Source organism: Rhinoraja longicauda, chromosome 21, assembly GCF_053455715.1.
Source record: "Rhinoraja longicauda isolate Sanriku21f chromosome 21, sRhiLon1.1, whole genome shotgun sequence".
NCBI classification, from domain to species: Eukaryota; Metazoa; Chordata; class Chondrichthyes; order Rajiformes; family Arhynchobatidae; genus Rhinoraja; species Rhinoraja longicauda.
The window spans coordinates 7378038-7401870 of NC_135973.1; the positions used below are offsets into that span (position 1 = coordinate 7378038).

The following is a 23833-nucleotide window of genomic DNA, read 5'->3' on the forward strand; positions in this document are numbered from 1 at the left end:
ATCAGCGGGAACGGGTGAGGGAGGTTTGGGTCAGAACCCTTCCTTTAAGTAAACTTTGTGAGAGTTTCTGCCTCCACCATTTCCTCAGGTAGTGCGGTCCGACCCGAAGCCTCACCTATTCCTTCTCTCCAGAGATGCTGCCTGACCCGCTGAGTTGTTCCAGCATCTCGGCTCCACCCCGGATTTCAATGTTGGGTTATAAGCTCCCCGGGCGGAACATGAGGAGCTGTTCCTCCAGTTTGTGTGCGGCCATTGCCTGAGAGATCCACACGCAAACTAAACATTGAATTCTCCAATTTTAGGTAACCCTTCAAACCCCCCTCATTCTCCCCCAAAGCCGACCCACCCCCCCCCCCCTTCCCCTCTCCCTCAGCTTCTCTGTGCCCCACCTGGATCTCCCCCTAATTCTCCACCCCCCCCTCCCCCCCACCCCCACCCCCTTCCCTCAGGCTTTACAATACAACAAACATCTCACATCTTCCTTCCTTTCTTATCTCTGACCTTTGTTCCAACCATCAGCCCATTAACCCCCCTCCCCCTCCCCCCTATGGCGACCTATGACCTGGCATACTTTGTCCTGCCTCTTCCCTTTACCAACTTCCTTCTCCTTGCCCAGCCCCCCCCTCCCTCCCCCACCCCCCCCCCCCCCCCTCCCAACCCCCACAATCAGTCTGAAGAAAGGTCTCGACCAAAACGCCACCCAGCCATGTACTCCAAGGATAGACACAAAATGCTGGAGTAACTCAGCGGGGCAGGCAGGGTTTCTGGATAGAAGGGATTTCCTTCTCTTCAAAGATGCTGCCTTGTCCCGCTGAGTTACTCCAGCATTTTGTGTCTATCTTCGGTTTTAAACCGGCATCTGCAGTTCCTTCCTACACATGTTCTCCAGGGATGCTGCCTGACCCGCCGAGTTACTCCAGCACTTTGCGTACTTTTCTGCATTAGCCAGCAGTTGCTGTTCTTTGTTTCCACTCTTCCGTATTCCTTGTTTCACCTTTCTGAGCGTTTTGTGTGATTTAAAAATAGGTGATTACCACCGTTGTTTCACCTTGATTTATTGTAAAGGGAAATTTGATAATGATTCGTCCAAGGTCACTTTGGAAATTGGACTTGTTGTGAGTCAATCTGATGTAATCCTAGATATCAGGGAAATCAGGCAAGGTTATTCTGGGAATGAGTCATAGTCACACAGCATGCAAACAGTTGGGCCAAAGGGACTGTTTCTGTGCTGGAAATGTAGGAAGGAACAGCAGATGCTGGTTTAAACCGAAGATAGACACAGAATGCTGGAGTAACTCAGTGGGACAGGCAGCATCTCTGGATAGAAGGAATGGGTGACGTTTCGTGTCTGAAGAAGGATCTTGACCTGAAACATCACCCATTCCTTCTCTCCAGAGATGCTGCCTGTCCCGTTGAGTTACTCCAGCTTTTTGTTTCCATGCTGTATGTCTCTATGATTCTATCAAGATGTTCTAACTTGTAAAATAACCTGACATGTAGAGAGGAACGGTTTGGAGGGATGTGGGCCAAAACAGGGGCAGGTGTAGATGGGGCATCTTGGGTCAGCGTGGGCAAGCTGGGCCGAAGGGCCTGTTTCCATGCTGTGAGACTCCTGACTTTATAAGATAAGGGAAGAACAAAAATTCAGTCTTCTCTGGCCTTGATGTGAAGTCAGGGAAGGACTCGACCTGAAGCGTCACCCATTCCCTTCTCTCCAGAGATGCTGCCTGTCCCGCTGAGTTACAATAGACAATAGGTGCAGGAGGAGGCCATTCGGCCCTTTGAGCCAGCACCGCCATTCAATGTGATCATGGCTGATCATTGACAATCAGTACCCCGTTCCTGCCTTCTCCCCATAACCCCTGACTCCGCTATCATTAAGAGCTCTATCTAGCTCTCTCTTGAAAGCATCCAGAGAATTGGCCTCCACTGCCTTCTGAGGCAGAGAATTCATTTTGTGAATTCAAGATAGCGTTTTGTGTATATCTTCGGTTTAAACCAGCATCTGCAGTTCCTTCCAACACATTTCCAACCACTGACTGTTCTACTGAGAGCCAATATCTTCTAATTGACTTCAGACATCACAATTACACCGATTCAACCTTGTAAAAGCGGCACTGAGCAGCAGAATAATTACCCAATATAGAGTTCTGCCTTTATAAAACGCCGTATCCATGACTGGTCGGATAGTCCGTCGCTTTTCCATATGGTGCTTGGCACATTTTCCCTGTTTAATAATTCAATAATAAAGCACATACCTGCCACATTTTATGATTGTCTCATATTTCCTCGTCGAGATGCGTTTCAATATTTAGTTCACTGACCTGTGAGCAGATCCAGCTGTTTTAATCTGTGGTGTTACATCGACAACATAACATGAGATGGAGTCTGAGGAAGGGTTCCCGACCCGAAACGTCACCTATTCCTATTCTCCTGCCCCGCAGAGTTACTCCAGCACTTTGTGACTATCTTCGGTATAAACCAGCATCTGCAGTTCCTTCCTACATATAAAATGAGATGGATTTATTCACAAAATGCTGGAGGAACTCAGCAGGTCGGGCAGCATCTCGGGAGAGTAGGAATGGGTGACGTTTCGGGTCGAGACCCTTCTTCAGACTGAAGAAGGGTCTCGTCCCGAAACGTCACCCATTCCTTCTCTCCCGAGATGCTGCCCGACCTGCTGAGTTACTCCAGCATTTTGTGAATTAATTCGATTTGTACCAGCATCTGCAGTTATTTTCTTATAAAATAAGATGGATCTTATAACTTCGCAGGAGATTTGTTGGGTATAAAAAAAACGATTGTTTATTAATAAAATATTTTGGCAACTGCTGTGAATATTTTATTCTGTATCTTCATTTAACAATATTTGAGCATTTGCAACTGAGTTCATGTCTTTTTGCTAATACATTTAGCTTAGTTTAGTTTAGAGATACAGTGTGGAAACAGGCCCTTCGGCCCACCGAGCCCATGCCGACCAACAATTTCCCGTACTCTAGTTCTGTCCTACATGCCAGGGACAATTTACAGAAGCCAATGAACCCGCACGTCTTTGGAGTGTGGGAGGAAACCGGAGCACCCGGAGAGAACTGACATGGCCACGGGGAGAACGTACAAACTCCGTACAGGCAGCACCCGTAGTCAGGATGGAACCCGGGTCTCTGGCGCTGTAAGGCAGCAACTCTACCACTGTGTCACCATGCCACCCTCTGACAACAGATGTGGCCAGCAGTATTGTTGGTGCACAGCTGGAGAGGTTTGTCAAAGAGGTTCAGAAATCAATCACAAGGACTTTATTCCTTGTAGAGCAGGAGGCTGAGGGGTAATCGTACAGAGGTCTATCATGAGGGGAATAGATAAGGTGAATGCACTTTCACCTAGACTGTCTCTTACCCAGGCTGGTGGAACAAAACAACAAGACAATAGGCACAGAATGCTGGAGTAACTCAGCGGGTCAGGCAGCATCTCAGGAAAGAAGGAATAGGTGGCCTTTCCGGTCGAGACCCTTTTTCAGTCTGAAGAAGGGTCTCGACCTGAAAAGTCACCCATTCCTTCCCTCCAGAGATACTACCTGTCCCGCTGAGTTACTCCAGCATTTTGTGTGTATCTTCGGTTTAAACCAGCATCTGCAGTTCCTTCGAAAAACACGAGGACATTGGTTCAGGAAAGCACTCAGCCGCTTCCCATGTTAGCTCAGTGAGATGCTGCCTGCAAGACCAGAATTCCCAACACCTCAGCTGGAAAAGAGTGCCGAGAGGATTTAGAAGGTTTAGCACCTCATATTTCGCTTGGGCAGCTTGCAGCCCAGCGGTATGAACATTGACATCTCCGACTTTAGATAGTTCCTCTGTCCCTCACATCCCCCCCCCTCCACCTTCCCAGTTCTCTCCCTGTCTTCCTGTCTCCACCTGTATCCTTCCTTTGTCCCGCCCCCCCTGACATCAGTCTGAAGAAGGGCCGAAACGTCACCCATTCCTTCTCTCCCGAGATGCTGCCTGACCCGCTGAGTTACTCCAGCATTTTGTAATACCTTAGAAGCTTTAGGAGATAGCTTAATATAAGAAAATAACTGCAGATGCTGGTACAAATCGAAGGTATTTATTCACAAAATGCTGGAGTAACTCAGCAGGTCAGGCAGCATCTCGGGAGAGAAGGAATGGGTGACGTTTCGGGTCGAGACCCTTCTTCAGACTGATGTCAGGGGGGCGGGACAAATGAAAGATATAGGTGGAGACAGGAAGATAGAGGGAGATCTGGGAAGGAGGAGGGGAAGAGAGGGACAGAGGAACTATCTAAAGTTGGAGAAGTCGATGTTCATACCACTGGGCTGCAAGCTGCCCAGGCGAAATATGAGGTGCTGTTCCTCCAATTTCCGGTGGGCCTCACTATGGCACTGGAGGAGGCCCATGACAGAAAGGTCAGACTAGGAGTGGGAGGGGGAGTTGAAGTGCTCGGCCACCGGGAGATCAGTTTGGTCAATGCGGACCGAGCGCAGGTGTTCAGCGAAGCGATCGCCGAGCCTGCGCTTGGTTTCGCCGATGTAAATAAGTTGACATCTAGAGCAGCGGATGCAATAGATGAGGTTGGAGGAGGTGCAGGTGAATCTTTGTCTCACCTGGAAAGACTGTTTGGGTCCTTGGATGGAGTTGAGGGGGGAGATAAAGGGACAGGTGTTGCATCTCTGCGGTTGCAGGGGAAAGTGCCCGGGGTTGGGATGGTTTGGGTAGGAAGGGACGAGTGGACCAGGGAGTTACGGAGGGAACGGTCTCTGCGGAACGCAGAGAGGGGAGGGGATGGGAAGATATGGCCAGTGGTGGGGTCCTGTTGTAGGTGACGGAAATGTTGGCGGATGATTTGTTGGATCAGCTGGCTGGTGGGGTGGAAGGTGAGAACGAGGGGGGATTCTGTCCTTGTTGCGAGTGGGGGGAGGGGGAGCAAGCGCGGAGCTGCGGGATGTAGAAGAGACCCTAGTGAGAGCCTCATCTATAATGGAGGAGGACATCTCTGACGCCCTAGTGTGAAACACCTCATCCCGGGCGCAGATGCGGCGTAGACGGAGGAATTGGGAGTTGGGGATAGACCTTTTGCAGGGGACCGGGCGGGAAGAAGTGTAGTCCAGATAGCTGTGCGAGTCAGTGGGTTTATAGTAAATGTCCGTCACTAGTCTGTCTCCTGTGATGTGATTAGGAGGTAGCTTTGTTTCTAAAGTCATTCACGGTGTGAACTTTGTGATGTGCTTGCAGCGGAGGTCCAGCAGCACTCGGTGGAGTACAAGCAAGGGGAAACGAACAGACTGCGGGATCAACTCATGGCTGCTTTTAGGCAACAAATGGACATCCGTCGCAGTCTCATGGAGCTGGACAATACCACCATGGAGCTTCGCATCGATGCATCCAGACACCTGCTGACCATCGCTGAGTGAGTCCCACTGACATCCGAATCACACCCCTCCAGGATCTCAACTGTGCTGATTGCCTGCACTTTGCATAACAAATGATGTGTTTGCGTTTGAGTTTAGCTTACTGTCACGTGCACCGAGGTACAGTGAAAAAGTCTTTTTGTTGCGCGCTAACCGGTCAGCGGAAGGACTGTAGGAAAATAACTGCAGATGCTGGTACAAATGGAAGGTATCACAAAATGCTGGAGGGACTCAGCAGGTCAGGCAGCATCTAGGAGAGAGGGAATGGGTGACGTTTCGGGTCGAGACCCTTCTCCAGACTGATGGACTGTACATCGTTACGATCGAGCCGTCCACAGTGTGCAGATACACGATGAAAGGAATAACGTGAATAACGTTTAGTGTAAAATAAAGTCCAGGAAAGCCCGATCAAAAATAGTCTTGAGGATCTCCAATGAGGTGGATGATGTGTTTATTAGCCTTGTAGGATTCAATGATTTTAAGTATGTACAGTATGTGACATTACACATCTAAGAGGATATGGACCAAACGCAGGTAAATGGGACTTGCTTAGATGAGGCGTCTAAGATCAGCCATGACCACAATGAATGGTGGTGCTGGCTCGAAGGGCCAAATGGCCTCCTCCCGCACCTATTTCTTATTTTCTATGTAACTTGGTCGGCATGGGCAGGTCGGGCCGAAGGGCCTGCTTCCATGCTGCATGACTATGACACCAGAAAAAAATCCTAAGCCTTTGTTGATTTTCCACCCTGGGAGACCAAATGGATATTAAGACACAAAATAGCGTTCAGCTCCTTGGTCACGGGAGCCTGTTGCACATCAGTTAGAGTCTGTAGAAGGGTCTCGACCCGAAACGTCACCCATTCCTTCTCTCCAGAGATGCTGCCGGTCTCGCTGTGTTACTCCAGCGTTTTGTGTCTATCTTTGTGCACATCAATTGGATCCTTGCTGATTGGTGATTAGTTTCATGTATTCATCTTCTCTCAACAGACACAGAGTGCTGGAGTAACTCAGCAGGTCAGGCAGCATCTCTGGAGCACATGGACAGGTGGCATTTTGGGTCGAGACTCTTGTTCAGTGACACCTGGTCCCCCACCTCGCCCACCCTGCCAATTCCCTCCCGCAGGCCTCAGAATCCACAACTCTTCAAACCTGTCTTTTTCTTTCTTATCTCTGGCCTTTGCCCCAACCATCTGCCTATCACCCCCCCCCCCTCCCCCATCCCCTCCTCTTATGATGACCAATTACCTGCAACACTTTGTCCTGCCTCTCCCCTTTTCCAGGTATCTTCCCTTCCCCCCTCCCTCTCCACAATCAGTCTGAAGTGGGGTCTCGACCTGAAACGTCACCCATCCATGTTCTCCACAGAAGCTACTGTACCTGACCTTCTGAGTTACTCCAGCACTTTCTGGCCTTTTGTGTAAAACCAGCATCAGCAGTTTCTTTTTTTCTACATCTTCTCTCAATATTTTCAGTCTATATTGTCACGTATATCGAGATACAGTGAAAACCTATTGTTGCATGCTAACCAGTCAGTGGAAAGACTGTACATGATTACAATTGAGTCATCCACAGTGTACAGATACATGATGCATGGAATAATGTTGTGTGCAAGATAAAGTCTGATTAACGATCGACTGAAGGCCTCCAATGAGATAGTTAGTAGCTCAGGACCGCTCTCTAGTTGTTGATAGAATGGTTCAGTTGCCTGATTTTGATGTTTGATTAAAAAACGCTATCTGGATCGACTGGGCTGATATTCATTGGAATTTTAGGATGAGAGGGGATCTTATAGAAACATACACGATTCTTAAGGGATTGGACAGGCTAGATGCAGGAAAAATGTTCCCGATGTTGGGGGAGTCCAGAACCAGGGGTCACAGTTTAAGAATAAGGGGTAGGCCATTTAGGACTGAGATGAGGAAAAACTTTTTCACCCAGAGAGTTGTGCACCTGTGGAATTCTCTGCCACAGAAGGCAGTGGAGGCCAATTCACTGGATGTTTTCAAGAGAGAGTAAAGATACAGCTGTTAGGGCTAACGGAATCAATGGTTATGGGGAGAAAGCAGGAACAGGGTACTGATTTTGGATGATCAGCCATGATCATATTGAATGGCGGTGCTGGCTCGAAGGGCCGAATGGCCTGCTCCCGCACCTATTTTCTATGTTTCTATGAATATACAAGGCACATTCCTTGTATGTGCACATCCTTGGCCAATAAACTTATTCATTCATTCATTCATTCATTCATTCATTCATTCATTCATTCATTCATTCTAGTAGCTCAGGACTGCTCTCTAGTTGTTGATGGAATGGTTCAGTTGCCTGATTTTGATGTTTGATTAACAAATGGCAGTTCCAACTTTTACCTCTGCATTATGTTGCCTTTGACAGCAAAAGCTGCAGGATATACCTTTAATAAAAAGGCACTTGTAGTCAGTCCGCTGCCTTCTCGACTTCAGTCTAAAATAGCAGGGGCTGAGTGGTTGAATCCTTTCTGCTCAGTCTGCTGCACTCCATCTTATCAACACGGAGCAGCTTTAAAGCTCTCCTGAAGCAAACACTGTCACACAAAGCCGCCCCCCGATGGGGTTTTTATTCCTCTGAGGCTCGTGCCGTATGTGAGTGGTATTAGGTCTGGGAGAACAATCCGTGACGATGACTAACTTTCTGTCAAAAGCCCAACTGTGCTTTAAGCCCACACAAAGCTGTGCCTGCTGATTGGGATAATTGTGCTGTCAATACTGAAGGTGAATTGGAAGTACATGATCCCCAGTGCAGTGGAAGTATTCAATGAGCTGTGTGGGTAGTGTGTTTAAGAAGAAACTGCAGGTGCTGGTTTAAACCGAAGATAGACACGGAAAGCTGGAGTGACTCAGAGGGACCGGCAGCATCTCTGGAGAGGAGTGGGTGACGTTTTGGCTCGAGACCCTTCTTCGGACACATTCCTTCTCTCCAGAGATGCTGCCGGACCCGTTGAGTTACTCCAGCTTTTTGTGTCTATCTTGGGCAGTGTGTTTGGGAGGAAAGCAGCAGAAATCATAGCAGTAGAAACCTCGACCCACAGTGTATGCTTATTGTGATCACAGTCTTTTTCAAGAGTGTCGCTGCTGCTTCTGTTTAAATATTCTAGCTATTGCTTCCATAGAAACATAGAAAATAGGTGCAGGAGTAGGCCATTCGGCCCTTCGAGCCTGCACCGCCATTTAATGTGATCATGGCTGATCATCCAACTCAGTATCCCGTACCTGCCTTCTCTCCATACCCCCTGATCCCTTTAGCCACAAGGGCCACATCTAACTCCCTCTTAAATATAGCCAATGAACTGGCCTCAACTACCTTCCGTGGCAGAGAATTCCACAGATTCACCACTCTCTGTGTGAAAAAAACGTTCTCATCTCGGTCTTAAAAGACTTCCCCCTTATCCTTAAACTGTGACCCCTTGTCCTGGACTTCCCCAACATCGGGAACAATCTTCCTGCATCTAGCCTGTCCAACCCCTTAAGAATTTTGTAAGTTTCTATAAGATCCCCCCTCAATCTTCTAAATTCCAGCGAGTTTCCTGATTACTTCAGTTTTAACGCTGAATTTACTTTAGACTTTCGAGATACGGAGTGCTCCACCGAGTCCGTGCCGACCACTAGCACCACCCGACAGTCTAGGGACAATTTGCCTTTTTTTAAAACTGAAGCCAATTAACCTACAAACCTGTACGCATTTGGAGTGCTTGAGGAGACCCGTGCACCCGGCGAAAACCCACGCAGTCACGGGGAGAGCGTATAAACTCCGTGTGCACATCCTCCCTACGATTGCGTGCGTTCTCCCTGTGACTTACAGCGCCGGAGACCCAGGTTCGATCCTGACTGCGGGTGTCTGTACAGATTTTGCACGTTCTCTCTGTGACCGCGTGGGTTTTCTCCGGGTGCTCCGGTTTCCTCCCACACTCCTAAGATGTGCAGGTTTGCAGGTTAATTGGCTTCTGTAAATTGTCCCTGGTGTGTGGGATAGTACGAGTGCCTGGGGCCGATATCTGGTCCATGCAGACTCGGTGGGCTAAAGGGCCTGTTTCCACGCTGTATCTCTAAAGTCCAAAGCCTTCCCTCAGCTGCTTGCCTCCATCATTCCCCCCCCCTCCCCAACTTAACACCAATCTCGGTCCACCACGCACTGACTCTAACCTCAGACCAAGAGCCCCTTGGCCTCCACTTAAATCTTTCAACCAAAACTACTAAATACATGGATTATGTGCAGCCTTGGAATCATATTCGGCCCACATAGACCTTGTGGGCTGAAGGGCCTGTTCTTGTGCTGTACTGTTCTGTAAAATAGTTTAGTTTAGCTTTTTAGTTTAGTTTAGTTTATTGTCACATGTACTGAGGTACAGTGAAAAGCTTTTTGTTGCGTACCATCCAGTCAGCAGAAAGACATGATTTCAATCAAGTCGTCCACAGTGTACAGATGTGGGATAAAGGGTTAAATGTATAGTGTAAGATAAAATTCCGATTAAAGATAGTCCGAGGGGCTCCAATAGGGTTGCCAACTGTCCCATATTAGCCGGGACATCCCGTATATTGGTTTGTCCTGTACAGGACCGCCCTTGTCCCATATTAGGCCCGGACGCTGTAGGCCCGGATGCTGTAGGCCCAGACACTGTAGGTCCAGACAGTATAGGTCCGGACACTTTAGGTCCGGAGGCCCGGGCGCTGCCTAACGAAGGTTGCGTAGCAACCCGCCTCCCGGCCCGGGTGGCCGCCATTTGTGGAGCGGGAGCACCTGGACGCTGGCTCAGTGAGGTCACATGGGGCGCGGCAAGGTGACGTCACCTTGTCCCTTATTTGGGAGTGAGATAGTTGGCACCCTTAGTCCCCAATGAGGTAAATGGTTGCTCAGGACCGTTCTCTTGCAATATCTCAATACATTTTTGCTAAAATTGCACATTTAAAGGCAAACATAAATTATTCTAATTAAAAAGTAACACCAAACTACAAAATATATTTTTCTCCCAAAAATACCCATTAAATAAAGTACAGCAGGGTGTATGAGATCTGGTAATAGATTAATCTTCATATTAACCAACAGAGGCATTTAATAATGTTTGGCTTTGACGGAGATTTGTGTGAGATATATACATTGGTGTTTGCAGCATATTTCAGAGGCTTGGACAGCAAACTGAACTCATAGACTGCGCGTGATACACCATCCATTGTTTGAACTTGGCCTTGAAAGATTCAATTACAATGAAGCGAAGCGAGAGAGTTATTTGTTGCTGAACGTTCTGATTGTACCGCAGAGTATCTGAGGAATGAGATAAACCCTGCAGGATTGGATGTCGGTAATATCAGGAGAACGCCCCTTGCTTTGACATAGTGTGGGGGAGAAGGTTCTCCTTTATAATCTGACAGGGGCTTGCAGTAAAGCAAAGTCACAGTTTCTAAAGGTTGAGAGACTTTTGTCGGCATTATCTTCTGCTTTAACCATTTATGCAGTGTCCCCTTTCAAGGACACTTTGATGTTCTTTGATTCACCCATCCAGTTTTTTTTTTGGTGTACGTATGTGTGCATGTATGATCTACATAAATATATACACATATATATATGTTTAAGGTGAAAGATTTCATAGGAATCTGAGGGGTAATTTATTCACACAAAGGGCGGTGTATGAATGGAATGAGCTGTCAGAGGACGTAGTTATGGCTGGGACTATCCTAACATTTAAAAAACAGTTCGATAGGTACATGGATAGGACAGATTTGTAGGTGATGTGGGCCAAACGCGGGCAGGTGGGACTAGTGTAGATGGGACGTTGGCCGGTGTGGGCAAGTTGAGCCGAGGGGGCTGTTTCGATGCTGCATCACTCTATGACTCTATTTATGTGTATTTGTGAGTATGTGTATATATACACGCACCGAACTTTCTTTTTTCTCTTGTTTATTCTATTGTTTACAGTATACTATGTTTACATATTCTGTTGTGCTGCTGCAAGCAAGAATCTCATTGTTCTGTCTGGAACATCTGACAATGAAACGCTCTTGACTCTGACTGCGGCATTGCCTCTCATCATGAACAAGGATTGGCAAGAGCTGCCCCTTTTACAGAGTGTTGAAATGAGGGCTAATCCCAATTCTCTGGCCAAGGGCACCACGCCAAACTGGAGCCAGCAGCATCGTAGAGAGGTCCGCCCTTTCCAAGTCAAGATCAAGCCAAGGGCGACACGGTGGCGCAGCGGTAGAGTTGCTGCCTCACAGCGCCAGAGACCCGGGTTCAATCCTGACTACGGGCGCTGTCCGTACAGAGTTTGTGTGTGATCTCCTTGTGACTGCGTGGGTTTTCCGCAGGTGCTCCGGTTTTCTCCCAAAGATAGACACAGAATGCTGGAGTAACTCAGCGGGACAGGCCTTGTGGAGAGAAGGAGGAATGGCTGACGTTTCGGGTCGAGACCCTTCTTCAGACCAAAGACGTGCATGTTAGTAGGTTAATTGGCTTCTACAAATCGCCCCAAGTGTGTAGGGTAGGACTAGTGTGCGGGTGATCGCTGGTCAGCGCGGACATGGTGGGCCGAAGGGTACTGTTTCCACACTGTACTGTAAACTATACTTATATCTACGTGATTAGATTCGTCCTGTGCAGGGCTAATGACAGGAAGCAGTTCGACACACACACACACACAAAAGAAAAGACATTTTTTAACTTCATTCTGAAAGGATGTTCATGTCAGCTCAATTGGTTTTCAAATAAATTAATCAAGGGCATGAAGCGAAACGAAACTGAAACACACAGCTGTCAGGATATTGACCCTGTCTTATTCTTAGAACAGGCTCAAAGGACTGAGGAGCCTATTGATGTTGCTACCGGATCCAACACATGAGCAGCTTAGTTTATTTTGTTCGGGTTTTTTAACGGTTTGCACCGACCATGGAATGTAGTAGGTGAACTCATTGAAACTTACAGAATAATGAGAGGCAGAAGAAAAACACAAGAACACAAGAAAATAGGAGCAGGAGTAGGCCAACCGGCCCCTCGAGCCCGCTCCGCCATTCAATACGATCATGGCTGATCCTACCCCAACCCCCCTCCCACTATCGCCCTTCTTCCCACCCAAAAGAACAGTGTGATCTCCTGGGAGAGGCGAAAAACCGGATTAAAAACCCAGGCCAATTTGGGGAAAAAATCCGGGAAATTCCTCTCCGACCCCAAGCTAGGCGATCAAAACTTGTCCAGGAGATTACTCAGGCCTTACTATACTAACCATAGCTCATGTCCACTTCCCTGCCCGCTCCCCGTAACCCCTAATTCCCTTGCCTATTAAAAAACAATCTATTTCTGTTTTAAATTTATTTAACGTTCCTGCATCCACAGCTCCCTGAGGCAGCGAATTCCACAGACTAACCACCCTCTGAGTGAAGAAGTTTCTCCTCATCTCAGTTTTAAAAGAGCCCCCTCTTATTCTAAGACTATGCCCCCTAGTTCTGGTCTCCCCGATCATCGGAAACATCTTTAGCGCATCCACCCGATCAAGGCCCCTCACGATCTTATACGTTTCAATAAGATCACCTCTCATTCTTCTGAACTCCAATGAGAAAAGTCCCAACCGACTTAACCTTTCCTCATATGTCAACCCCCTCATCCCTGGAATTAACCGTGTAAACCTTCTCTGCACTGCCTCCAGAGCAAGTACATCCTTTCTTAAATATGGACACCAAAACTGCACACAGTATTCCAAATGCGGTCCACAGATAGAGTGGATGTGGAGAGGATGTTTCCACTGGTGGGAGAGTCTGGGACCACAGGCCACGGCCTCAGAATTAAAGGGCGCTCTTTTAGAAAGGAGGTGAGGAGGAACTTCTTTGGTCAGAGGGGAGTTAATCTGTGGAACTCATTGCCACAGAGGGCTGTGGAGGCCAAGTCAGTGGATATTTTTAAGGCCGAGATAGACAAATTCTTGATTGGAACGGGCGTCAGTAGTTAAGTGGAGAAGGCGGGAAAATGGGATTAAGAGGCGGAGATCAGCCATGATTGAATGGCGGAGTGGACTCGAGGGGCCGAATGGCCTAACTCTACTCCTATAACTTGGAGCTCGAGCACTGTGGTAAATTGTAGAATTGCTTCATAATTAATGAAAATATTAAGATATTAAATCGGCTGTCCGCCGACCATTAACACCCGTTCGCATTAGTTTAGTTTAGTTAGTTGAGTTTATTGTCACGTGTATTGGGGGTACTGTGAAAAGCTTTGGCTGCGGGCTATCCAGTCAGCACAATTACTATAGTGCTGTATTATCCCACGTTCTCATGCACTCCCGACACACCGGGGTAATTTACAGAGGGCCAATTATCCTACAAGCCCGCCCGTCGTCGTGAGGTGGGAAGAAACTGGAGCACCTGGGAGAAACCCACGCGGTCACAGGGAGAACGTGCAAACTCCACACAGACAGCGTCCGAGGGCAGGATTGGACCCGCGACTCTGGCTCTGTGAGGCGGCGGCTCTACCAGCTACGCCAACTCTGCTGCCCAGCGACGCCGCTGCAACGGTGGCGCAGCGGTAGAGTTGCTGCCTTGCAGCGAATGCAGCGCCGGAGACTCAGGTTCGATCCTGACTACGGGCGCCGTCTGTACGAAGTTTGTACGTTCTCCCCATTACCTGCGTGGGTTTTCTCCGAGATCTTCGGTTTCCTCCCACACTCCAAAGACGTACAGGTATGTAGGTTAATTGACTGGGTAAATGTAAAAATTGTCCCTAGTGTGTGTAGGATAGTGTTAATGTACGGGGATCGCTGGGCGGCGCGGACTCGGTGGGCCGAAGGGCCTGTTTCCGCCCTGTATCTCTAAATCTAAAAATCTAAATTTCAATGAAAGTAGCAATGATAGTAAGATAACCATAAAGTTTATTCCCATGTCCAAAATCCACATTGGCAAAGACCGCTGGCAGCTGGTGTTACTTATAGATATTAACCTAATGCAATTTTCAAGTCCTGTTGAATATTCATCATGCACTATAATCTGCATTAATTGATGGTAACTGAATTTGAGTATAATTAACCAAATTGTTACACAGTTCAGAGAGCGTTGGAATATATATTTGTGAAGATGCACTTGGTTCTGTTTTTCATCCAGGCGGCATTAAATACATTAAAAAAAGACACAAAGTACTGGAGTAACTCAGCGGGTCAGGCAGCATCTCTGGAGAACATGGATAGGTGATGTTTTGGGTCGGCACATTTCATCAGACTGATTGTGGTCGGAGGGGAGAAAGCTGGAGGAGAGAGGTTGGGGCAAATGTTTGGCAAGTGATAGGTGGATACAAGTGGGGGGGGGGGGGGGGGGGGGGCAGGATTAATAGGTAGATGGTTGGACCAAGACCAGAGATGAAAAGACAAAAATGTGAGGTGAGGATAGGGAGGAAGAGGCAGGAAATGTGAAGCCAGAGGAAGGAATAAAGGCGGAAGATAGGGGAAGGAGGGGAGGGAGTAATGGGTGTGCATCTAGTTGGGGCGCAGGGCAGACTGCATTGATTATATCTTGATTTGTGTCCGCAAACATTGCAGTAGAGTGGTGCAGCAGGTAGAGCTGGGATCAGCCCCGACTTTGGGTGCTGTCTGTGCGGAGTTTGCACGTTCTCCCAGTGACCGCGTGGGTTTCATGGAAACATAGAAAAATAGGTGCAGGAGTAGGCTATTCGGCCCTTCGAGCCAGCACTGCCGTTCAATATGATCGTGGCTGATCATCTAAAATCAGCTCCCCGTTCCTGCTTTTTCCCCACATCCCTTGATTCCCTTTTGCCCCAAGACCTGAATCTAACTCTCTCTTGAAAACCTCCGGGTGTCCCGGTTTCCTCCCACATCCCAAAGACGTGCAGGTTCCCAGGTTAATTGGCCCCCTAGTGTGTAGGGAGTGGGTGAGAAAGTTGGATAACGGAGCTGGGAGAGACGAGGAGGAGGGAGACGACGGGTGTGCGGAGTGGGCCGGCAGGAGAGGGAGAGTAGGCGAGGGGGCGCCCCCATCCTCCGGGACACACGGGAGAGGAGAGGAGGGGAGGGGAGGGGAGGAGAGGGGAGGAGAGGAGAGGAGAGGAGAGGAGAGGAGAGGAGAGGAGAGGAGAGGAGAGGAGAGGAGAGGAGAGGAGAGGAGAGGAGAGGAGAGGAGAGGAGAGGAGAGGAGAGGAGAGGAGAGGAGAGGAGAGGAGAGGAGAGGAGAGGAGAGGAGAGGAGAGGAGAGGAGAGGAGAGGAGAGGAGAGGAGAGGGGAGGGGAGGAGAGGGGAGGGGAGGGACGTCGGATCACGCGCCGAGCCGGTCCAGGGTGAGGGAGGAGGCCCTGCAGCAGCCTGGGGCTCTGCTGGGTCGGGACCCACTCCAGTACATCGAAGGCGTGGACCGGACTTTGGCTCTTGACTTCAAATGGCACCAAAGTATGGCGACTTGTGCAGTGCACACGTGACAATAAAGCAACATTGAAGCACAGGTTCGACCTCATATTTCGCTTGGGTAGTTTACACCCCAGCGGTATGAACATTGACGTCTCTAACTTCAGATAGCCCTTGCTTTCCCTCTCTCTCTCTCCATCCCTTCCCCCTTCCCAGCTCTCCCACTAGTCTTCCTTTCTCCGACTACATCCTATCTTTGTCCCGCCCCCTCCCCTGACATGTCGAACTGTTTATGTATGTGCTGTTATGTTTGTGTGCCATTGTATGTTTGTTTTCTTAGTCCCTGAACGGATGTACAGCACTTTGGTCAACGTGGGTTGTTTTTAAATGTGCTATATAAATAAAAATTGACTTTACTTGACTTGACTTGACATCAGTCTGAAGAAGGGTCTCGACCCGAAACATCACCCACTCCTTCTCTCCCGAGATGCTGCTTGACCCGCTGAGTTACTCCAGCATTTTGTGTCTGACATTGAACCATATGTGAGTCCATTTCACTGCATGCTGTAAGCCTCCCTAGGTTTGATGGCAGTGCGGTGAACTCAACACAGTGCCTTTTGCATGGGGAAATAGTCACTTCAGAATATCTGTTTAACTTGCACTATGGTGGTGAGTTTTGTTTTGAATCATTTGGTATTGTACATATTATTGTAAGTAATTGAATAGAATATTTTTGGTGAAACCCCCCCCCCCCCACTGCCTTTTGCACAAGGAAGTGCATGATTGAAGGTGGAAGTGCATGATTGATTGTTCTCACCAATTGGTCCAATCGCATTTATTGATTGATTGTGTTACAATTCAATCATTTAGCAGGTTAAAAAAATATGCTCTGCCTGACAGAATTCCCAAGCCACGGTAAGTTTGAGGTGACCTGCATCACAGGTAATTTATATCAATGCATGTAATCCTCGACTTACAAATGTTCAATTTCCAATTCTTTACTGGAGTGCATGTCGTGAATTTATTTTTCACTGTAACAAATCGAATCATGGAGTCATCGAGAGTCATCCAGTCAGGCAGCACAAAAACAGGCCCTTCGGCCCAACTTGCCCATGCTGACCAAGGTGCTCCATCAACAAGAAGGGTCTCGACCCGAAATGTCACCCATTCCTTCTCTCCAGAGATGCTGCCTGTCCCCACTGAGTTACTCCAGCATTTTGCGTCTACCATCAACACCAGTTCCACCAGCCTGCGTTTGGCTCATATTTAGATTTAGAGATACAGCGCGGAAACAGGCCCTTCGGCCCACCTTGTCCGCGCCGCCCAGCGATCCCCGCACATTAACACTATCCTACACACACCAGGGACAATTTTTACATTTACCGAGTCAATTAACCTACATACCTGTACGTCTTTGGAGTGTGGGAGGAAACCGAAGATCTCGGAGAAAACCCACGCAGGTCACGGGGAGAACGTACAAACTCCGTACAGACGGCGCCCGTAGTCAGGATCGAACCTGAGTCTCCGGCGCTGCATTCGCTGTAAGGCAGCAACTCTACCGCTGCGCCACCGTGCCGCCCATCTCTCTAAACTTTTCCTATCTATGCACCTGTCCAAATGTCTTTAAAAATTTGCACAGTTTAGAGGGAAATGGGTGAAATATAGGCAGGTGGGACAAGTGTGGATGGGGCAAGTTGGTCAGTGTGGGCAAGGTGAGCCAATGGGCCTGTTACCACCTGCGTCAACCACCTCCTCTGGCAGCTCGTTCCGTACACCCACCACCCTCTGTATGATAGAGTTGTTCCCTCAGGTTCCTGTTAAATCTTTCTCCTCTCACCTTAAAGTAGTGCACCAATCTTTGCCCAAAGGAACACATTGTGCCAACACTCACAAAGAACTTTGGGGGCGAACGACATTTTGCTGGCTGAGACATTTCTCCAGTTAAATCGAGGAATATCTGTCACAGGCTGATCAATTTTGTGTTTTTGTCTTTCTTCAGCTGGGAAAGGGAGCGAGCCAACCGTTCTGGGAAGTGGTGGGAAGAGAACTGGGGCGAGCGCCGAGCGAAGGGGCAAGAGGGGGAGGAGCGGGGAGGCCGAGCGGCGGACGGGGTGGATGTGACTGAGCCTCTGGAGGTTGCTGTGGCACGGGAGGAAATCGGCACGTTGTTAACCGAGCAACAAAAGACAGAGGCACTTAAGGTACCCAGCACACTAACACTCCACCACACACCAGGGACAAATTTACAATTTGTACAGGCGACAATTAACCTACAAACCTGCACGCCTTTCCAATGTGGGAGGAAACCGGAGCACCCGGAGAGAACCCACACGGTCACAGCGAGAGCGTACAAACTCCACACAGGCAGCACACGTGATCGAACACAAGAACACAAGAACACAAGAAAATAGGAGCAGGAGTAGGCCAACCGGCCCCTCGAGCCCGCTCCGCCATTCAATACGATCATGGCTGATCCTACCCCAACCCCCCTCCCACTATCGCCCTTCTTCCCACCCAAAAGAACCGTGTGATCTCCTGGGAGAGGCGAAAAACCGGATAAAAACCCAGGCCAATTTGGGAAAAAAATCTGGGAAATTCCTCTCCGACCCCAAGCTGGGCGATCGAAACTTGTCCAGGAGATTACTCAGGTCTTACTATACTAACCATAGCTCATGTCCACTTCCCTGCGCTGGATCTCTGGCGCTGTAAGGCAGCAACCCAACCGCTGCACCACTGTGCCACCCCACAGGTATTCTCTCCACAAATGCTGCCTGACCCGCTGAGTTACTCCAGCGCTTTGTGCCTTGTCAAGATACCAGCATCTGCGGTTCATAAGATCATGTGATAGGTGCGGAATTAGGCCATTCGGCCCAGCAATTCTACTCCACCATTCAATCATGGCTGATCTACCTCTCTCTCTCTCTCCTAACCCCATTCTCCTGCCATCTCCCCATTAACCCTGACACCCCGTACTAATCAAGAATCTGTCAATCTCCACTTAAATATATCCAATGACTTGGCCTCTACAGCCTTCTGTGGCAAAGAATCCCACAGATTTACCACCCTCTGACTGAAGAAATTCCTCCTCATCTCCCTCCTAAAAGAATGCCCTTTAATTCTGAAGCTGTGACCTCTGGTCCTAAACTCTCCCACTAGTGAAAACATTCTCTCCACATCCACTCTATCCAAGCCTTTCGCTATTCGGTACGTTTCAATGAGGTCCCCCTCCCATCCTTTCTAAACTCATTGTGGGGTTTCCTCGTTCCCCCCACAATGATTGTCCATGTTTGCTTTGTTTCTCAGTGCGAGCTGGAGCAGAAGTTGGGGGACATCAAGGCTAAAGTCTGCAAGATGGAGGAGCTGCTGCCGAGGTGCATCAGCAACAAGGATCAGCAGGAGATCATGAGCCTGCTGTGTAAGGTGCACGAGCTGGAGGTGGAGAACACGGAGATCCAGTCGAACCTGCTGAGGAAAGAGAGTCTCCTGCAGCAGAAAGACTTTGTGGTGCAGCGCTATCAGCAACATCGAACTCTCTGCAGTGAGATTATACGCCAGCAGCAGCAGCTAATAAACGGTACGGTAACAGATCAAATAATATAAGGCAGTGTCGGAAAATTACTGCAGATGCTGGTACGGATCGAAGGTATCACGAAAAGCTGGAGTAACTCAGCGGGTCAGGCAGCATCTCAGGAGAGAGGGAATGGGTGACGTTTCGGGTCGAGACCCTTCTTCAGTCTGAACCCGATACGTCACCCATTCCTTCTATCCAGAGATGCTGCCTGCCCCACTCAGTTGCTCCAGCATTTTGTGTCTATGATTACAATCAAGCCTTCGACAGAGTACAAACATGGGATAAAGGGGCTAACTTTTAATGTAAGATAAAGTCCAGTAAAGTTCAATTAAGATAGTTCGAGGGTCTCCAATGAGGTAGATGGCAGCTCAGGACCACTCTTTAATTAGGGTCCGAGGGTCTCCAATGATGATATTAATCATTATATTGAACTCACTGAGATGATGATGGATGCAGAATTGAATCCAGTCGAGCTCACTGTACAAAGCTACATCATCCTGATTAGCCTGGTTAAATCAATCCCAATATCCTGAAGAAGGACTCAAAACATTACCTTTCCATGTCCCATGTCCTCCAGAGATGCTGCCTGACCGGCTGAGTTACTCCAGCATTTTGTATTTTATTCAGGATTCCAGCATCTGCAGTTCCTAGTGCCCCCAGTGTCCCTCCTAAGGTTCAGAACCCACGACTGGTGGAGTTCTCTGAACAGAATCTCGCCAAAACCAGTCAACCAGCTTCTCCCACTTGTATGTGTGGGAAGGAACTGCAGATGCTGGCTTAAACCGAAGACAGACACAAAAAGCTGGAGTAACTCAGCGGATCGGGCAGCATCTCTGGCGAGAAGGAATAGGCGACCTTTCGGGTCTTCAATTCTCGTCTCGACCCGACACGTCACCCATTCCTTCTCTCCACAGATGCTGCCTGTCCCGCTGAGTTACTCCAGCTTTTTGTGTCTATCTTCTACCACTTATATATTCAATAAAATGACACAAAATACTGATGAAACTCAGTGGGCCAGGTAGCATCTCTGGAGAACATGGATGGGTGATGCTTTCTTCAGACAATCTGAAGAAGGGTCCTGACCCAAAATGTCACCTGCCCACGTTCTCCAGGGATGCTGCCTGTCCCGCTGAGTTACTCCAGCACTTTGTGTCTTTCCTAAGGACTTGCTCTACTGTGAACTCACTAAGGTGCTGGAAGTGTCTAAAATCGGTTCTTCTCGAGACAAGGTGTCTGGGAACATATAGGGAATGATATGTAATTTAATGAGTGTAAGACCTGCAGTATAAGGAAATGTGTCAGAAGGAACTGCAGATGCTGGTTTATACTGAAGGTGGACACTAAATGCTGGAATAACTCAGCGGGTCAGACAATAGACAATAGGTGCAGGAGTAGGCCATTCGGCCCTTCGAGCCAGCACCGCCATTCAATGTGATCATGGCTGATCATTCTCAATCAGTACCCCGTTCCTGCTTTCTCCCCATACCCCCTGACTCCGCTATCCTTAAGAGCTCTATCTAGCTCTCTCTTGAATGTATTCAGAGAATTGGCCTCCACTGCCCTCTGAGGCAGAGAATTCCACAGATTCACAACTCTCTGACTGAAAAAGTTTTTCCTCATCTCTGTTCTAAATGGCCTACCCCTTATTCTTAAACTGTGGCCCCTGGTTGGGAACATGTTTCCTGCCTCTAACGTGTCCAACCCCTTAATAATCTTAGACGTTTCGATAAGATCCCTTCTCATCCTTCTAAATTCCAGTGTATACAAGCCTAGTCGCTCCAGTCTTTCAACATATGACAGTCCCGCCATTCCGGGAATTAACCTAGTAAACCTACGCTGCACGCCCTCAATAGCAGCAACTCTGGAGTAAAAGGATGGATAATGTTTTGGGTAGGAAGCCTTCTTCAGACATCGGAAGGAACTGCAGATGCTGGTTTATACCGAAGACATAGGTGTGACGAAGGGTTCTGAAACGAAATGTCACCCATCGTTTTACTCCAGAGATGCAGTGTAAGGAAATGCCTCGTTGTGAACCAGAAGGTGATTGTTATTCCATTTCACGTCATGGCAAGTACGTCTTAAATCATGTAATACTGAAATAAACAGCAGTGTGCCATTTGATTTCTACGTCGTCATATTTTTGGAAATTTGTCTCGCACACTTCCTGAATGTGCGCTACCCACAAGAATTATTCTTGCATTTGTAATATATTAAGAGGTTCATTGGCCAAAGTCATTAAAAAAAATAAAATCTAGCATCTTGTTTTCCTTCATACATATTTATTTACACGCAAAAGACACTTGGTAATATAAATCACCTCAGTATGTCGAGCAGTTGCTTCAATTTTTTATCCATTGCGGCAGCCCACTGCCTCCTGGGACCTGTGTCGATTATATATTCCTGCAGAAAAGAGCTAGGTTCATGCACTGAGAGCCTGTGTATCCTGTGCAAATATATTAAATTAAAAACCCTGATTACCCAGTCAAAACATCTTCGTTATGAAATACGGTGCTAACAAATATCGGTGAAGGTCTTGCATTGCTCTATAATTTAGTTTAGTTTAGAGATACAGGCCGACCAACAATCACCGTACACTAACACTATCCTACATACATACACTGGGGACAATTTACAATTTTACCGAAGCCAATTAACCTACAAACCTGTACGCCTTTGGAGGGTGGGAGGAATCTGGAGCACCCGGAGAAAACCCACGCAGGTCAAGGGGAGAACGTACAAACTCCGTACAGACGGCACCTGCAGTCAGTATCGAACCTGGGTCTCTGGCGCCGTGAGGCAGCAACTCTACTGCTACGCCACCGTGCCGCTCCGAATCTGCAGATCTGCAGGCTATTGGCACTAAAATAGCAGGATTTCGGCTATACAAGGCTCTGGGCCTTACTGAGGTGTCAGGAAGCAAGGTATAAACGCAATACATTCAAGCAACTAGGGAGGCACAGTGGAATTGCAGCCTCACAGCATCAGAGACCCGGGTTCGATCCTGGCTATGGGTGCTGTCTGTACGGAGTTTGTACGTTCTCCCTGTGACCCCGTGGGTTTTCTCCGGGTGCTCCGGTTTCCTCCCACATTCCAACGACGTGCAGATTTGTGGGTTAATGGGCCTCTCCGTACATTGTCCCCAGGGTGTAAGGAATGGATGCGAAAGTGGGATAACATAGATCTAGTGTATGTATAGGTGATCGTTGGTTGGCACGGACTCGGTGGGCCAAAGGACGTGTTTTCACGCGGTATCTCTAAAACTGACACCAAAACTAAACAACTGACTCCATCATTAGGTGTTGCAAACTGTCTTGTTCCTCGTTATTTTGAGTGTGCCCACTTGATAGATCCTAATTGGCTTTAATTACACTTTTTAAAGACCTTGCTTGTGAAAGTTTATCCCACAGCTGCAGCACTTAAGTTCGTGGTGTAATTTAAAATAATGTTTGAATCTCCTGTGCGAAATTCAAGTGACGATCACGTTAATTAAAGTACACATTGATAAAAATTTTACTTTTAATATATTTTTACGTGTTTGGTGATTAAACATTTGCAGAGGTGTGAATGTGAATGAATATTATTAGGCAACATGTCTTCTATCCATTACATGCAGTGGTTACAATTAGTTTTTTTTTGGCAAATAGCTTTTTTTTAGTAGGAGTAGAATTAGGCCATTCGGCCCATCAAGTCTACTCAGCCGCTCAATCATGGCTGATCTATCTCTCCCTCCTAACCCCATTTCTCCTGCCTTCTCCCCATTACCTCTGACACCCATAACTAAACATATCTAGTTTAGTTTTGAGATACAGTGCAGAAGCAGGTCCATCTCACCAATGCCAACCAAGATGCCCCATCTAAGCTTGCACCATTTGACCAATGTCCCTCTAAACATTTTCTATCCATGCACCTGTCCAAGTGTCTTTTAAATGCTCACCTCAACTAATTACCTCCTCCGGCAGCTCATTCCATACACCCACCGCCCTCTAATGGAATGCAAAATGGGTGCACTAGACAGCTGTTGCCAGAACCAATGAAAGTCAGCGATCAAAAATATAACAGCGAGTCTATTAATTTGCCAAAGTGGGGTGGCAGATGACAAATGGTAGAAATAATAGCAATGCTTTGAGGACAAGTTGCTCATCTCCCTTGAAGGTTGAGAGATAATTTAATTGTGACGCTTAAGAGGATAAAGGATATGATAGAGTAATCACAGTAAAACGATTTTCTCCAGTGAAGTCACGGGTCTGGAAATTCTTTGTCAAGGACCGGTGCTTTTGTTTGCAGTGTGAAGAGTGTTTAATATCCTCAATGCATAAGTGATATGAGGAGAATTAGGCCATTTGGCCCATCAAGTCTACTCCGCCATTCAATCATGGCTGATCTATCTCTCCCTCCTAACTCCATTCTTTTGCCTTCTCCTCACAACCCCTGGCACTCAGACTAATCCACGAGGGCAGAGAGGGCTCTTCTTGATTCACCACAAGAA

General features: G+C 47.9%; 1 protein-coding gene across 1 annotated transcript in view; it reads left to right on the forward strand.

The window, feature by feature from the left end:
- The window catches only part of LOC144604218 (kinesin-like protein KIF19), a 96054-nt gene that overhangs the window by 46111 nt on the left and 26110 nt on the right, over window positions 1–23833 (forward strand). The window contains exons 11-13 of the mRNA XM_078418432.1: window positions 5244–5418; window positions 17776–17977; window positions 19080–19350. Of these exons, the coding sequence (XP_078274558.1) occupies window positions 5244–5418; window positions 17776–17977; window positions 19080–19350 (648 nt within the window). The remainder of the gene's footprint in view (window positions 1–5243; window positions 5419–17775; window positions 17978–19079; window positions 19351–23833) is intronic.